Source organism: Mercenaria mercenaria, chromosome 14 (assembly GCF_021730395.1).
Source record: "Mercenaria mercenaria strain notata chromosome 14, MADL_Memer_1, whole genome shotgun sequence".
Lineage (NCBI taxonomy): Eukaryota > Metazoa > Mollusca > Bivalvia > Venerida > Veneridae > Mercenaria > Mercenaria mercenaria.
The window spans coordinates 61,628,821-61,647,321 of record NC_069374.1 but is presented as its reverse complement, the minus strand read 5'-3'; the positions used below and the strand labels follow the sequence as shown (position 1 = coordinate 61,647,321).

Genomic DNA, 18,501 nt, shown 5'->3' with positions numbered 1-18,501 from the left:
AATGGAACACACAGCATAGCTGTACACAGTTTGCAAGTTATTTTGCAGTATCACAAATACTTTTTAGACTGAAGCAAGTTGATAAACCGCGACTTGAAATCTTATATAAAAAACATTAGAAACGTTATACAGAATTTGCAAGAAAATGAAAATATCCTTTGGAAATGGTGACCACATACTATTGATAAGCAAGCTATGACTTCTTTATGTATATAAAGAAATAGTAGCATAAAAGATGAACATTTTATGTGAGGTTCGATTTCATAAAATGCAAGCAAGATACGTTAAAATAAGATACGTTATGCTGATAAAATAACTGATTAATTCACAACGACAAATCACGGAAATCGATGTTTGCGCAATTTGGTATTTTGACAACATCTGGTGGAAGCAAAATACACCGTGAACATGTTTTCTACACATAATGCTTACTGATTAGGAGCATCAGAAATATGAAAGATGTATATCTTAGAAAAGGTGAGTTAACTATCACAACAGCAATCTTTAAGTGCCGTGTGGCGGCTGTAAAAAGTCTCCCTGTATTTGGATTCAGTGTTGTTATATTTTCTGGTCCTTTGGGATCATTGAGTCCATTCAACATATGTGTAATAGAGTTCCGCTTAAGCCGGTGCTAGGGGGCGTGAGAGGTGTTGCACATTTCATTACCTCTCATGAACAGATTCAATCAAACCGAGTCTGCTATTATTCTTCTTGGTTGCATTCTGTGCTGTCAAATGATCTTTTTACATATTTTATTGATATTAAATATGTGTTCTATTGGACAAGACATTTGGCAATATCATTACAGGTTATACATTTAGGTTTGATGTGGAAATAACTTTGAAGGTTTATTTAGCCAAAGGCAGTCGGTTAGGAAACTGAAAACTGTCGTCAGTTATGTAACGTATCTTACGCATTATAACGTACATTATAAAAGATTTACACAGTATTTATGTATGTTATCTATAATTTCGAAAATGTAGGTCAATAAACTTTTCCAGTGTAGATCTATACAAAACATTATCTAATAAGACGTGTTTTCCTCTATTGAGTGTGCTGAAGAAGGCCATTTAAATAACATATCTTACAAAAATCATAACGTATCTTATGAAAATCTGTTGATTTATTCTAAAGCTTAGCAATGGAAGTAAAACTCGCATGTTTACAAAAGAATCAGTACATCAACATTTCATATTCTTTTATTGTCACCAATTATATCAACAGTGCAGAACTTTAAAAGAAATAATAGAGATGAAGAGCAAAGAAATTTTATCTTGATTGTCTGAAAAGGAGAAAGACTGAGATAAACCCCGAATCCCATTGCCAGTAAATACATTAAAAGCACACACACACACACACACACACACACACACACACACACACACAAAAGAGCCAGATGGAAAAAAGGATTTATGAGATATATGAAAGATGCCTACACATACATGAAATTTGATCTTTTACGTATGCTTTAAAGACCCATATTTATACCTTTTTAAGAACCTGAAAATTTTAAGCAATTGTAAGTGTGTATACCATCATACTTAGATTATCTTGAAATACGATACACGAATGAGATCATGATCATGCTGGTGTATTCTTAAAAATAGTTGAAAAGAAAAACATTACCTATGTATTGTTTCAAAAGTAAATTCGTTGAACATGTAATATCTAACTCTGAATTGTTTATGGTTTTCCTGGCTTTTGCGTTTGTTACTTAAGATGATATATGTTCAAATATTTTAAACAAGTGAGAGAAACGCTGTAATTGATAATATTTGACTTTATATAAATGGTTTTGGGTTATGGTTTTATTTCGTATTAGTAGACATTAAAGATTTTCTTTAAACAATTATATATATATAATAGGGATATTATAACAGTAGATTGATCTGGGATGCAGTATTCGGTTCGAGTGGACTTTGCTAGATCGGATCTCACGAGGCGCGCAAGCGCCGAGTGTGATCCGACCTTGCAAAATCCACCAGAGCCGAATACATAGTCCCAGATCTAGCTACTGTTATAATGACCCTTTAATTATATACCTTTACCATTTTGATTCTTGTTTTGTTCTTGAACGAAACCTTTAATGTTTATCGATATTAAATGGAACTTAGTGAAGTTTTTTATGTGCGCTATTTATAGTTTATAGAAATGTGTCGGGTCATGTATATTTATGAAAATAGTCCTGTAGCATACATGTACAATACGGAAGGTACAATACGGAATTTAAAAGGTACAATACGGAATTTTTGTCTGTCTGTTCATATTTGATTGTGAAATACAAGCCGATTTTTTACAGAGTTGATATAGATATATAATAAAATCGCTTTTGACTTGTTTAGTCTGAACTTGTTCACGCAAAGTATGATCCATATGGGCCAAGATATTGCTTAATTTATAGTCGCTTTGCAGCAAAATGGTCAAATATATTTAAGTACATTAATCAATGTATTGATCTTAAGAAATAAACGTGAATGTACAGCAATTGTTGTATTTATTTGTGGTCTAGGATAGTTTCTTTTGTTGCTATTGTCTTATAGCCTCGAGTTTCTATATGAATGAGAAATAAATTGAAATAAATATGTTTAACAATTTATAACATCGTTGGGTTTGCTCTCTTTACCACAAGAATGGAGGGAACGAATTTTTACAATTTGGATTCATGTGTTAATTTATGCATTCAGCCTAATCATTTAGAATCGTAACCAAAGTTTTTCCGTGTTAGTACACCTTTTACAATATCTGTTTTGATAGAATGATTAAACTATTGATTTTATATCCATATACTGTAGACGGTTTGTCAGACGAGCTGTAAATGTTATTCTTCCTTAGCGATGTACTTACGGTTTTCCATATGCTGAAATTTGCTTCCTGTATTCAAACTGTATCTGAGTACGTACATTGTTTGCTTATTTGATCATTTCGTCGCGTTAAACTTTAAACTGTACACTTAAAACGTATATCCAATTTTAAGTTATTTAGCCATCACTACCCATATATGTTTACATTTACGTAACTAAGACTACAACTCAATTCATGTTCCTAGTTCTCAACCTTGCATTCACTCGAGATATCAAGTGGTTTAATACAATATGCACGATCAATAAAATACAAACGTTTTGAGCTGATCAAACTGTCATAAAGCGTTTTTGAATAGTTAACGAGGTATATTTATTTACGGTAGAGATTATTGAATAGTCGGCTGCAAAACAAGCTAGATATTATCACATGCAGGGTATGCGATTTTCAATGTCTCACTAGAAAGCAATTTCAATTAAATTTCATAATTCGGAAAATATAACGATAATTTAAAAAAAGTTTATGTCCGTGGACCGGTTCATTATCCTGTCAAAAGTATATGATTGGCAATTTGCTTTTCTTGATAGTTAGCGTGCCCTTTACAGTTAACACATAGGCAAAATTGTGTTGACCAAGACTATTGTCCAATTTAATTGACCTGTCAAAACATGGACCCAGCTTTCATTATATTCTGTTTGAGCCTATATAAGATTAACACGAATTCCGGGAACATGTTTTGACAGGTCAATTATATAGTACAATACTCAATCAGTTTATTGATGTTTACCCTACTAACGCGAAATGTCTTAACAAACTGCGCAAACAAATAAACTATATACTAGTTAAAAGAGCATGTAAGTCTCAAGCTACTGACGTTTAATGTAATAATGTCCTTAACATTCAATTACTCTAACTAATTTAACAAACAACAGGTATTTACCGTATTGAGTATATAGATTGTCACTGAATAAATCAAGTCACTTAAGTCTGTTTATGCCTATCAATATATGGTATATATAACAATGCGATGAGCTTATGTCTTTATATCTTGAGCGATAAAATGGGTTCTATCTCTGGACTACTATGTGTTAAACTGGCTGACAAAATAAATTAAACCATCTTTTATAATTCACCTAGAGAACTGATGAGACTTTATATAAAACGATACACTACTTTCCTCATGCTATTTACCTGAATGATTTGCACGCCAATGACTTTTTTAAAGACGTTGAACAAAAATCAAAATTCTAGCAGAGTTCGAACGAATCAACGTAAACAATTTCAAAAAAAAGAAAAAAGAACAAAGCCACATTTGCAATGTACTGGACATGTAAGACGAATAAATACACATTATATCGGACAGGTGAGTATGCATTTGTACTCTAAATAAACAATGCATGACTATAAATATGTCTGGATTGCCTGATAAACAAGGTTCAATTAAGTATGTAATGGGAATCATTACCTATCTAGCCCCCTATCAGTTCAATCTATAGAAGAAATGTTTGCTGGGATGATAGAGTTATTTCTTTAAGGTACAAGGAAGGTTTTTGAGGATAGTGCAAAATAAAGTCGATGCGTGTCCTAGTTCTTTCACGTGCCAAATATAAAGTACATACATGTTGCCTCAGTATAAAGTCGTATTTTAAAGACTTTTGCATTTATATGGCGTTAAAGGATTTAACTTGAAGGTGAGGAGTGGTATGAACAGCTTTGACCATTGATAGATATTGATTTTCCAGGAGATGTGGGGAAGGGGGCTCATCACAACATATTTTAATTATATTAATTTGAGGAAACCAAGCCTGTAACGGTGATAAGGTTGGGCTTAACATGCCTCGAGAATGCGTTGGGGAATATAGACTTGTCCCCATCCGTCAAAGATAATATGCATTAAAAGTATTTGGCCTACCGTCATGACTCTTTACAGAACTATTATTCAATGTTAGAAGTTTTGCAACAATGGTTTTGTCTTTAGCTTGCTTGTAGATAAAATTACCAAAATGAGTGTTGTGACTATACCTTGATCATTGTCCGTCGTGGTTTGCTTTTGGTTAACATGGACTCATAAATCTAGGTCACTAGATCAAATAACAGAAAATTGTTGTTTATATTGTAGAAGTCGTATTTACTGCCTGATAAAACTTTGTCAAATGTTTGTCTTTATATATTATAAAAGCAAGACAAGTACAAAATCGGATTATTTAGGGTCACAATTTAGGTCACGAGGTCAATTTATAGGAAAAGACATTGTTTACACGGTAATTTCTAAAAATGTCTATATGAAACCCAGTCAAAGTGTTTATCTTTATTATTCAACTTTACAATATTACGCACTTTATTAGATCAATTGCGCACATGATATGAAACAGGTAGAGCTAATACAAAGCATAACTGGGCCAATACGAGAAAAGCAGGGCCAATACGAGAAAGCATGGCCAATATGGAATTCAAGCATTCTGATTGGTTAAAAAAGGAGGGCCAATACGGAGAAGTTACTTCCGTTGGATTTTTAAACGCCGCCATTTTGTAAATCAAACAATCAACAATAGTTGGAAAATTTTCAACGAACGCATAAAATTTTGGCTCTCGATGTGCATCTATGACCGCGCCTAATGATTTAGCGGTCTCTAACCTAAATCGTTTTTTTTTTTCACAAACTTTAATTCTAACGAGAGACTGCTAAGCAGACGACTGAAAAGATAGTAAAAAAAAAAAAAGGAACAAAACGTAAAAATGGATGAGATAAGTAAGGGCGAGGAAGTTCTACGGATGTTAGCAGATGATCTTTTAGATCTAGAATCATTAGCAGAACAGGAAGCCTTGGACATTTTAGAAAGTAAGCGTGAAATCGAGCTCGTCGATGGCGATGTGCAAATGACAGATGTAAACAAACAGCGTTTTGCGACTGTTGAAGATGGTGACACGGACACTTTTATTGAAGAAAATAAAAATAAAAACACATCATACAAAACAAGAAGTGATTTGAAAATATTTAGCGACATGAACATAGTGCGTTTGCATTCGTGCAGTCTGACTGTTCAGGATCCATGCTGTTCGCTTTCAAAACCTATTGCAATTGGACAAATTGTTAGCGAACAGCATGGATCAGCGTAGGCTGGTCTGGATCCATGCTAGTCCCAAACGCACTATGTTGGTTTTCTAATGGCGCGGCTCATATATAGTTTACCTACAAAAATGTAAAGAGCATTTGTAGCACTACACCTCTGGTGCGACCATGCCAGATGAATTGGACCATCCTTTCATTTTATAATTGATACATGGTTAGTCCAAATAATTGTACTCAAGAATGGAATATCGTTATATTTTTTGACTGGTCGGTCTAACCAAGGTCTCGTTATTTAGACTAATACAGGGTATGCTATTGGATGAAATAGCTGTTAGATGTGCCATACACCTTGTTAAAACATTAAAGAATTCTACTTGTGAGAACCACATTTTATAATAAAGATAAAAAATGATTTTATCCTACACGGAAACATGGAAATATTCTTTTATACATTTATCATTCATGCTTTTTTTCAGCTGTACGTAAACGTGATGGCTCGGAGTATGAGCCCGACACAATAAGTGCGATTCAGAATAGCCTTGACAGACATTTGAAAGAGAACAAGGTCAAGTTCAGCATCAAAGGAGACGAGGGTTTTAGTCATTCTAATCGTGTCCTAGAGTCGAAGAGAATGAGTCTTAAATCACAGGGGAAGGGAAACAAAAATCTCCGTGCTGATCCATTAACCGCCGAGGAGATAGAAATGCTACATAAGCAGAACATTCTTGGAAGTGGTATGTAAACAATATTTTTAAGTAACAATATATGTCATTTCAGTGAATAGAGGCTGGACTGTTTTAAAATTTAAATTATAGTATCAACTTATGTTATGATTGGTATTACATAGCATTAGAGGACATTTGTTTAAAAATATTTTTCAGTGAGTGATCATAGGCTAGACGCAATGTTTTCATGATTGATTTAGCTCTCCGCTAAAAAAATTAGAATTCTTGAATGAAACATTTTAAGCAAACCAATCTTCTTCACAATATTTATGTATATTTAATGATTTTGACCAAATAAAACATGATACTATTATTTATGAAAAATTAAATGTATATCAAGTTTTATATTTAGTTATTTACTGCAAAGCATGTTATAAAATGTCATTCATAGCATATGCATGATTTTTATAAAATGTCATTCATAGCATATGCATGATTTTTATAAAATGTCATTCATAGCATATGCATGATTTTAAAGAATTCTAATGTTATTTTAATCAGTCTCAAAAATATGTTTATGTTACAGCTACACCAGAGAGTCTCCTTCATACAGTATGGATAAACAATGGTGTCTTTTTCGGTCTGCGTGGGCGTCAGGACCATACCAATCTGCTCTGGGGAGACATTGAACTAAAAGTAACCAGTAGTGGCAGAGAGTACCTAGAATTCAATGGTATTTACTTGTTATAAAATTCCATATTGATTTTTAGTGTATATTAAAAAAGTTTCGAAGAGATGAAGTAATTACTCCCACTTTAAATGATAGTACTTAACTGCTACCATGATCAAATATGCCATTGAAAGGATATCAACCAGCAGTTTTGACTATTGGCTGGCTAGTCATTCATTTAGTGCTTCCATACATAAATAAAAACATAAATTTTCTTATTTTTCTTTCAAGTTTTCACTATATAGCGATGAACTATTGATTGTGAAAAGCACAAATTATGGACAAGTGATTTATATAACAAGTTGTGTAATATTTTACACTTATTGAATTTCTTGCCGGTCAATAGTCAAAACTATTGCCCAAGTTTTGAAGGTTCGCAAATAGTTACTTTTGGCCAGTAAACCATTCAATATGTGTTTTATTACATGACATTAGAAATGAGTTTCATAGAATTGTTTCTCAAAATTTGACTTAAGCGTAATCGCATTTTGACTGGAATTTCATATAAGTAGTTGTGTAATAATTTCCTTATCTTATTTTAACAGAGCGTTCAACCAAGACAAGAAGTGGTCAAAGAGGCGCATATAGAAAAGTCACCCCAAAAGCGTTCGCGACAGAAGACGAAAATTGTCCAGTCAAAATGTACAAGACATATACCAGTCATAGACCATCAGATTTATTAAATCCAGACTCCAGATTTTATCTTCAACCTTTAAAATCCCCATCAGGGCAAATTTGGTACTCCCATCAAGCTGTCGGTAAAACAAAACTAGGACAAATAATGAATGTACTGGCAGAAAGAGGCAACATAGAAGGAAGGAAGGTAAATCACTCTACTAGAAAAACATTTGCAGCAACACTTATTCAGGCCGGCCGGCCACCAACTGAAGTTGCTCAATTGGCCGGTTGGAAAAATGTTCAAACCGTTAATGAATATTCTGTTCCATCCATGAATCAGCAAGAGGAAACGTCAGATATTATTTCAAATGTAATGCTTCCACAACCTAGTAAAGAAGTAACCACAACAAATGAAGTGTTAAATCTCTCTTCTGACCAGGTACAAATGAATTCTATAAACAATGAAATGAATTACTGCAATAAGAGAAGTTCAAATCCATATGCGTTTATGTGTGGTGCAACCATATCTGGCGGAACATTTAATATTAATATTTTCTCCGTAAAAGGAAACAGTGTTGTTCTTCTGAAAATTCTCAGGAGCAATGATCTTACACTCTGGAAAAAATTGAACATATATAAATATTGTAATTCTAAATAAAGGCATTATGATTATAGAAAAGAGTAAATAGTTGGAAAAAAGTTTAAACTGCAGATATTGACTATAGACAAAGCAAAGAGTTTCAATAGTTTCACTTTTTCAGACAGAACATTAAACATTGTTTCAGTTGATACATTAAATATTGTTTCAGTTGATAATTAAATATTGTTCCAGTTGATATATTAAATATTGTTCCAGTTGATGTATTAAATATTGTTTCAGTTGATGTAATGAAGACTTTTTAGTCTCCTACTGATATCTTGTTACACTTAGTTAAAAACAAATAAAATTATTATTGTTACAGGTATAATGATATTCTTCTTTTTTAGCCAATATTGTAAAGTTGAATAATAAAATTATCATTAATCAATTGATTTCATATTGGCCTTGTTATTTGTCCTCTGGCAGTCGTATTGGCCCTCGGCCTTCGGCCTCGGGCCAATACGACCACCCTCGGACAAATAACAAGGCCAATATGAAATCAATTGATTAATAACATTATATTATAGAATGTAAGTCCAGTTTGAAACTGAGTTATCTGGGATCAATAAGTAGGTCAAAAAATCAAAATGAAAAACACCCTATGTTAGATATTCTGTTTGATCTATATTAATGTTGTCATTATAGAAGCTAGACGTAATATTTTAAAGACTAAGTAACAATGTCGAATCATAGAAAAACCTTCTTCACACTCCAGATGTCATGTTTACATTAGTTCTTTGTGACATAATTTTTACTTTACAAAATCTAAATGGAATTAAATTGGGGTCATCTGGGGTAGAAACTGGGTTACTAGTTCAAGTCATAGAAAATCTTCATTCACACCCTAAAGGCTATATTTCTACCCGATGTGTATATAAAACGGTCAGAATGTGTATCATAATAAACATTACGTAATATTTCAAAGTAGGTCACTAAAGAGTCCACAATAACGTCAATATGTATTTTGACTTGTAGTGTGCTGGTTTACAGACGACTGTCGACACAGAAATTACAGTAGCACACATTGAGCACTTTGCACTCTGAAATGGAGGGACAGACGGACAGACATACACAGGTAATTCTATACCTACATACGACAGTGTGAATCTGTAACAACCCACAAAAGAACTTCGACACTGGTTAAGTAAATAAGTATTGGATTTTTGAATTACATGTGAATAAAAGCAAAGACCAAAAATAAATATTCGCAAAATTTCATACCAGAATTTTCTCAAAGCGTGCCTTATGGAACGCCGCGCCAGTCTTTTCTCAGGAAATTTCATGTTATCATGCCAGAACGTGATGTTGACTTGTAAAAACAGTGTTTTATAAGGTTAAAAAGTTTTGTCATTATATAAAATTGTGGTGTTAACTTGTCAAAACAGTGTTCTTTTATAATAACTAGCCAGGTAATCTTGTAAGTACATGGTGTTAACTTCTTAACACAACCTTTAACTATGTTAAAAAGCTATGTTATCATGTCAAATTGTGATGTTAACTTATCAATTAGTGTCTTATTATTTTAATTGGCTATGTTTTCATGTCAAGGTATGATCTTGTTTCCTGAGCGTGTTACTATGTTAAAAGGCTATGCTATCCTGTTAACGTATCGTGTGATCTTGTCCACAGAGCGTGTTATATTGTTAAAAATTCATGTTATCTTGTTAAAGTGCCGTGTGATTTGGTCTACCGAGCGTGTTATTATGCTATAAAGCTTTGTTATATTGTCAAAGTGCTTTGTTAACTTGTCAAAGCAGTGTCTTATTACGTTTAGTTGCTACATTGCGTATTTTATAATGTCAAAGTGCAATGTTATCATGTCAAAATGTGGAGTTAACTTGTCGAAGCAGTGTCTTATTATGTTCAGTGCTACGTTATTATGTCGAAGTGAAATGTGTTCTTGTCTACAGAGCGTGTTATTATGTTAAAAAGTCATGTTATCATGTCAAAGTACCGTGTGATCTTGTCTACCAAGCATGCTATTATGTTAAAAAATGTTACCTTGTCAAAGTGTGATTTTGACTTGTCAAAACATTGTTTTAATAAGCTAATACATTATATTATTATGTCGAAGTGTGAAGTTAACTTGTCCATACAGTGTCTTGTTATGTTAATTAAGCATGTTATCTTGTCAAAGTAATATACTAAACAGTGTCTTATCATATTAAATGCTGTTATTATATCAAAAAACCATAATTATGATCTCGTCTACCGAGCGTGCTATTATGTTAAGAAGTTATGTTGTCTTGTCAAAGTGTTGTGTAACCTTGTGAAAACGTGTCTTATCATGTCACAAGGCTATGTTTTCTTGTTAAAGTATCATTTGATCTTGTCTAGCTTTTTCAACATAAAATCACGCTCTATAGACAAGATAAATCTGTACATTTACATATTAACATCTAGCTTTTGGACATATCAAGACACTAGTTGGACAAGTTTAAATCTCATTATGACATAATATCATAGCTTTTTAACATGATAACACAATGTTTTGACAGGTGAACACTACACTCTGAGAAAATAACAGGACTAGTTAACAGGACTAGTTAGCATAACAAGACAAGGTTTGTCAAGTTAACACCATGCTTTGACATAATAACATAGTGTTTTAACATAATAATACACTGTTTTGATAGGTTAAGACCACACTCTTGAAATGCCTCGAAATAAGACAGCTGTGGCGTTCCATAGTGCCTTGTCAATTGCAATGCAGTGATGTTAGTAAACAGACTGAAATATGATGAGTTGCTTAATCTTAATTATTTTTCTTTATCCCAACATCTATCGAAAAAAGATGAAAACAACAACAACAACAAAAATATCAAATAAAAACTGCTGAGGAAAACTAACACAGCTGTCAGACTTAGCTGCGAATCTAAATCCTACTTTCGATTTCAATGCGTAAATAACTACTACTGTTCATGACTTTTTTAACCGTTCACCCAGTCAAAGAATCCCAACCGAAACTGCTATAAATTGATTTAAAAAATAATTGCAGTTCCGTTTAATAGAGTTTCAAAGAATTTTTCCGACCAAATAGTATATTACTTACTGCAAAGAACTCCTCCCATCCATTTTTAATATTACACACTCATTTTACTTTAACACAGGTAATTTGTTTTTCAGATTGAAAACTGCAATCGACGTAATATATTGTCCTTGAGCAAGGATAATTTATGTAGCTATCAAGTATCTTATTCTTTGTACTTATTTATAGAATTAATGTGTCTATTCAGTCTATTCAAATTATACCTCTATTGATCATATAGAGAATTTATCACGTGATGTCGGAGAAAATATAAAAAGTCTGCAAAATTTCTCTGTATATTTAAAATGAACCTGCCTGGTATACTTAGTTTGCATATTATTTGCAAATTTAAACATTATGATTATCCAACAGTAATGTATATTAGCTTGATAAATGAAGTGTACCAGTTAATGAAATTTAAAGGAAAAAAAGAAAACTGCAAATTGGATTTCCATTAACGTTGCTATCTCCCCTAGAATATTACTATCGCATAGAAATGTTGATCATAGGTTATCAAATAAAACCATTGATCAATATAATGTAATAAAATTTATAAATAATATTGTGGTACATATGGCATGGGTCAAGTAATTAGTCAAATATTTGTCACCTAAAATATATTTCACATACAACATATCAATCAGTCAAGTGAATCGAACATTTCATGATACATAGAAAAAAAGGCATTTGGACATGTTGCAAATATGGACTATGTAAGAATAGCATTTACCAACAATTCGTTATTGGTTTAATGAATTACATATAGAACTAAAACATAACTTACGGTTTTTTACGTATGTGCGACGACTGATTAAAAGCTTGGAAATGACCCCGATTTATAGATTGTTTCGAAATAGGCGAGTTCACTGTAGTTGTTAAAAACAATCTGACAGTTTTGAACATTGACATTTTGGGACATATGTCCTTGCTGCCCGAAAATTTTACATGTGGACATAAGCCTGGACAGTGACGCTGCCTGGTATGTGGACTGTGCAGCATTTTTCTGGATTGAAGAGGTTGCAGGTTGGAGTTGCATTTGTGGTGAACAGCAATTTGACTAAAGTACTTGATCTTCTAAATGAAGACCTGAGGATGACTCATTCACATTCATCTTTCTATATATTTGGATTCCCGTAATTGCAGTTTTTATTTTCGCAAATCTATTTTTATTTGAACCAATCAGACAACTCGTTTCAGCAAGCATTTGGCTGAACCATCATAATAGCGTCGAATGTCAAAGGTTGAGAAAAATGTGCAGTCAGTCTGGGACTCGAACCAGGGACCCCTCGCTGACAGGGCGAGTGCTCTACCAACTGAGCTGACCGGCTGTCTTACACCTTACGTGGCCGAGTCCGTACCGTGACATATGATTTATCTCAAAACACAAGGGCGTAGTCACGATATGGTCGTCATAAGAATTGTAAATATGAAAATTCCAGGCTAAATATAGAATTTTTTTAACTTTTACTTTCACTTACAATATGTTGGCAGCAAGACTCTGATTGGCTAGCAGAAGGGTAGTCAGAACAAGGCCATCAATAGTCTTTCCTCGAATCCTAAGTGTAACGTAATTGGGGATGTACTTTAGTCAGATTGGGTGAATCATATGTAATGCATGGATTGTTGCTAGACAGAATGCCTGACATGTTTCTTAGTATTTCTTCTGAGGCGACAGCATAATTATTCACAGATTGAACATTTTGTGCCCAGTTAGCTGCTGTATTGTTATAGGAGCGACCCCACTACGCAGCAGTTTTGTGCCGGTTGTTTTGCTAGCTGAATGATTCGTCTTCTTGCCAGGTAAGTTTGCTTTTTCTCCCAGTTTTGCATCAAACCACGCAAAGTATTAAATTGTCTTAAAGGTTGGTTTTTATACCACACTTCGTCGTTTGGTCGTCTGTTATAGTTGATAACCAGATAAAACGGAGACTCTTGGGTATAACAGTCCATTGGCCGTCTTCTCCTGGATTCTTTGTATGCGTATACAGGGCAATTTTCTGGATTTTCATGAGCATACTGCTTCGGCTTGAACGCGCGCTGCTCCGGGCGGCTAGTTTCGCCAGTTCTAGTTTTAGTACAACGCTCATTGAATTCAAGATATTCAATTCCCTTTGCATCAGTTTTCAAAGAGACATCACCCCAGCAGAGACTACGGTTTTCTGTGCCAATAGGAAGACCAAATATCATAGCATTATTCAACCACATCTTATTTAAAAGTTGTTGTGGACATTCAAGGCCAATGCACTTTTTCCCTTCAATAGTTCTTGGTCATCAGATATGAGTAGCTGGGCAGCATTTTGGCGACCTCCTTTACCGCTCATTTTCAGCTGTTTACGTTTAGAAGCTTGAACAGCCCTAGACGTTGAAAATTCACGGTCTTGAACCATACTATAGATAACCATCAATTCCTCGATGGTAACTGTTAAGCACTCAGTACTCAGACCAATCTGCTTTCCTGATAGACAGCAAGAAAGAACCGATATTAGTTGTCTAACTCTTCAACAGAGATCTCCGATATTTCAGCTGTGATATATCTAGGGTTACTGGACAGCCACATGCAAATTTTAATGTTTTTGATAAAATACTTGTCTCAGGTTTTGTCATTTTACTTTAAATCATAATTGTATAATTCTTAAATTTTATTACTTATTATTAAGGTATCACTCACCTAATGGCAAATATTTCAAATGCTCAAAACAATATTACAGCAATATAATGTACTCAGTGAGAGACTTGTATGCAAAATTTAAACAACTTTTACCGTGCAGTTTTTTTTATACATTTTGTATAATTCATGATATTTCCTCAAGCTCATGTAGAGACAAATTTCAAAGGGATGGCCACTGTCAAAAACCTTTGCAGAGAATTCATTATACCATTAGTTTTGATAAAATAAACGTCAAACTATTGGTAAACAGTTATAAAACTGAAAATAAAACTGTGAATATCATTTTTTTTCCAGAAGTAAAACCTACCTACATTTCTTCCCCAGTATGTAATCTACAGAGTAAAGGCAAAATAGAGAACTTTTACCGCATGTAACTCAGTATTTTTAAAGATATCTAACTCTGTCCCCTTCTGTTTCAGATGTAAATTCACTTTGAACAGCAAGAAATCACCTCTGAAATGATTTTTTTTCACTTTTGTACAATAAATCAATAATAAGTCTTGAATAAAAGTAAACACTTACTAGAAAAGAGGAATAAAAGGAGAAAAAATGGGGACTCTAAGCTATTTCCTCTTGAAAAATTTAAGTCAAAGTAGGTTTATTGTAGGAATTGAATACTCTTCTAAAAGGAAAACATTATTACATGGGACATACCTCAATAAAAATTTTCCTTAATATGCTGGGTCCTCGTTTGCATCTCGTCACAGAAATTGTCCTCAACAGCGTTTCTTACCTCAAATATGTTTTCCCTAGAAAGGACGATATGTTGTGACTCTGAAGTTTTTAACTTTTCAAATCAACATTATCAAGCGGAGATGGTAACTTTCTCTGTTTGCTTTCCGATATTAGAGTTGCAGATTCATTACCATTCTATTCACTCGTATTGGAAAGCAGTTGAATTTGGTTACAAACGTTTAATGCTCAATATACATGTATTTGAAAGAATCTTGTGATTAAGATGTATCTCTACACAACCATTATGGTTTTCAAGTGCGGGAAACTATCAGGCATAAAAAATAGTACAAATTGTCAATTTCGTTTAAGAAAAGTTTCGATGAACCTGTTGAAATTTTTACTTGAAAGTGTACAAGCGTACTTACTGACATAATGTATTTGCAAACATTTCTTTTAGATAACCAAAACTATTGCACAAAGGGCAGTTAACCGTTGCAACGCTTTTGAAAAAAATGCAGAAAAATTTACATTTATAGATTTAACAATTAGAATTTATTATTTGACAATAACCGTTTGACAGTTATTATTTGACATTAACCATTTTATTTGGCAAATTGCATTTTGCATTAATTATTTGACATTAAGCATTTGGCATTTTGCATGGTACACCAGCCTTCAATACAGGAACATACATTTATGCATTATTCCTGATTCAGCACAAGTTCGCGACAAACTATTAGTATTTTTGCGTATATTTAAGAAATAATAAGTTTCAAAATTAGGTTTATTGTAGAATAACCCTAATTCTATTTCGAATGATATATTTTTACGCATAAGAACGAAAATCTACGATAGACCTTATTAAGATACTTATTTTTTCGACTCTGTTACGACTTACTTCAAACAACGTATTTTCATCAAATGTAAATTACAACTGCATGCTGTAATAATAATGAAAATATTCGTTCACGTGTCAAATGCGTGCTTTAATCACGTTTTTAAATATATAAAGGAACCGATGTGGGTTCTTGTCTCGCTTGTTGCGTAGAATAAGAATCTTCTATTGAGGAAGCCATCCAACTGGCTTACAAATCTTTCAACCTAAGTGCCCATCAGTGATGATATAAGGCCTGGAGGGGTACCTTGGGTCTTCTTGTACCATCAAAAGCTAGAAGGTCGAAATATGACCAATGCACGTGTTGGTGTGATGTTAATCCCTCCAAAACAGTAAATGATATAGCCTTGCAGACCTCCTTGTACGTTGATTTTAAACTTTTCACGTAAACGGTATGTACATTTCGCTTTGTTCTGTATAGCATTCTATAGCATATTACTTGATCAAAGACGCTACTTGACGAGAATTTTATAACAAAATTTGCCTATAATAAAATGTAATAAAACTTTGTCGTGTACGTCTTTGTAACGTCACCATTTACGTTTGCATGCGTCTTTGTTCACACGCTGAGATTGAAATTGGTTGCAAATGGCATATTTCAACGCAAATAAACATAAAATAAAAAGTAAACTTTTTTTGTCTTGAGTGAATACAGAATATATCCCACTTAGAAGTGAGACAACTTTTATATTTTCCCGAGCGCGTAGAAACCCTAACTATCATATCCAACGCATTTGAGATTGTTAAGAGGAATTTCTGGCAAGGATGGTTTCTATTTTAGATAGTTCGTCAGCTCCGACTGCCGTTTGTTTGTCACAGCAAACCTCGAAAGCTATTCCTACTTACTATTTCATTATTCCAAGCTTATTAAATCAGGCATCGGTCCAACAACACGTGACACCTTTTTCCTACTTATTAGAAGTAACCATTGCCTATTTTTCCGTATTATATTACATTGGAATATAGGGTTTAGTATTCCTTTTATATATATAGCAACATGATCATCAAATTAAAAAAGTAAAAATAAAAAACACTTATGACTAGATTACAAAAATGTATTACAAACTAGTAAAAGTGCGCACTTCAAATGATTTTTGGACAAACATTCTCAATTTACATATCAATTGCATGCTAATTTCCGCACAACAATATATCTTCTTTAACTAGAAAAATACTTTTAAAACAAAATATAGCTATTACACTTAATAAACCTTTTAACGCAATCTTTACTTTTTCAAATCAATTGAAACCTATTTTGTTCAGTTTCATATAATGTTGCATGGTCTGATTAAATATACCAGAGAACATGTGATTAAAATTGAATGACTTATATATGTTCATAAATGTCATACAATACAGCTGACAGACAGAAAATCAGTTGATATTTGTGAGTAGAAGATTCTTTTGCAGCTGTTTCAAGTTCACTCACTGTTATTCATTAATCATAAATTTGGTAACGTTTGTTTTTTTTATAATTTTTGTTTCCTTTACACATTCGTTATTTAATACTCAAGTACAGATGATATAACACAGTAAAATGTCATATTTAGACATATCAAGTACGTTGCTGTGACGTCTGAAATTTGGGGTGATGTAAAATCCGCTTTGGTATACATCATTACTCTCTGTCATTAATCTCTATCTGGTGATCATTTGGTATACTTATCTTTAAAAACAACTATTTAAGTTAACGAAAAAAAGTAGCGCTTCAAGTTTCTTTCAGACTTTAAGACTTTGTGTATACGTGTATTTTTGTCTTATAACCATTGTAAAATATATAATAGATAATAATATTTTTCTAATATGTTGCTTGTGATAACATTTTCTTTCACCAAAGGATATAATTTGTAAGTTATGCTATCTATCTGCCTCTATCGCTAATTTATGAAACTCTAAATTATGAAAAGATAAAAGATTTCGGTAGTTACAGATAAAACAATTCACTTCAGATGGAAATCATATTTACAATATCAATTCAAGATAGGAAAAAAGATCTGTAACAGTTTGAATAAAAAATATTTTCTATGCAAATTCTCGATAAAAATGACCGTATAGTCTGTTTTACAATAAAACGAAAAACATAACAATTTCCAACATGTTGTGACAACCCTTCTTCGTTAAACAGGAATATTATTTAGATCTACCTGTGACATTTTAAGGTTATCTTACTACACTAACAATTAAATATTATAAACAATAACAATTTTAATATATTTATCCTTCTATCTACCGGTATTGAATACTTTAACCAGCATTTAATGTTTAGACATCTATAAACAATAAACATTCTGCAATAGAAACCTAAGACTCAATACACAAAACCAGTTTGTGTACTATGTTTAATATAAAACGGTATTTTCTTAATATAGCGTACATGTTAGTACCCTTTATTTTAAAACTGCATGCATCTAACTTATCAAATAACTCTTATGTTTCTTAAACAAAGCTTTAATAAAAAATGTAATAGAGCTATTTAGTTTAAAAGTTGCTTTTTGAGCTTGTCATGTTAAAGATGAATATGCAACATTTGGCAACAAATAAAGAGCTCGTCTTACAAACGAAACTAATTGTAGAAAACGGTTTTGCTTTTTTATACGTACATACATGTAAATCAGTGAATAATACAAATGATTTTATTTATAAATAACTTCATTTATTTTACTCAGAAAACCAGTTTCTGATCCGTTCCTTTGCATTTGGTTACCGTCTAACA

The 18,501-nt window shown here is 32.8% G+C and overlaps 2 protein-coding genes across 2 annotated transcripts in view; one reads left to right on the top strand and one right to left on the bottom strand.

The window, feature by feature from the left end:
* The window catches only part of LOC128548534 (uncharacterized), a 94,620-nt gene extending 82,942 nt beyond the window's left edge, over positions 1-11,678 (bottom strand). Inside the window, exon 1 of the mRNA XM_053523658.1 lies at positions 11,575-11,678. The gene's annotated coding sequence lies outside the window, so the exon portion shown is untranslated. The remainder of the gene's footprint in view (positions 1-11,574) is intronic.
* LOC123536945 (uncharacterized) lies at positions 5,901-8,921 on the top strand. Its single transcript, XM_053523660.1, has 3 exons — positions 5,901-6,603; positions 7,121-7,267; positions 7,810-8,921. Exons 1-3 carry the CDS (start codon positions 6,501-6,503, stop codon positions 8,538-8,540), a joined length of 981 nt encoding a protein of 326 aa, XP_053379635.1. The 5' UTR covers positions 5,901-6,500; the 3' UTR covers positions 8,541-8,921.
* Positions 11,679-18,501: the final 6,823 nt, after the last annotated feature.

Excerpts from the sequence above, each read along its gene's own strand:
- LOC123536945 (XM_053523660.1), top strand. The coding sequence starts at position 6,501 with ATGAGTCTTAAATCACAGGGGAAGGGAAACAAAAATCTCCGTGCTGAT. Across the intron at positions 6,604-7,120 it reads GCAGAACATTCTTGGAAGTG|CTACACCAGAGAGTCTCCTT; the intron begins GTATGTAAACAA and ends TTTATGTTACAG. Across the intron at positions 7,268-7,809 it reads AGAGTACCTAGAATTCAATG|AGCGTTCAACCAAGACAAGA; the intron begins GTATTTACTTGT and ends TTATTTTAACAG.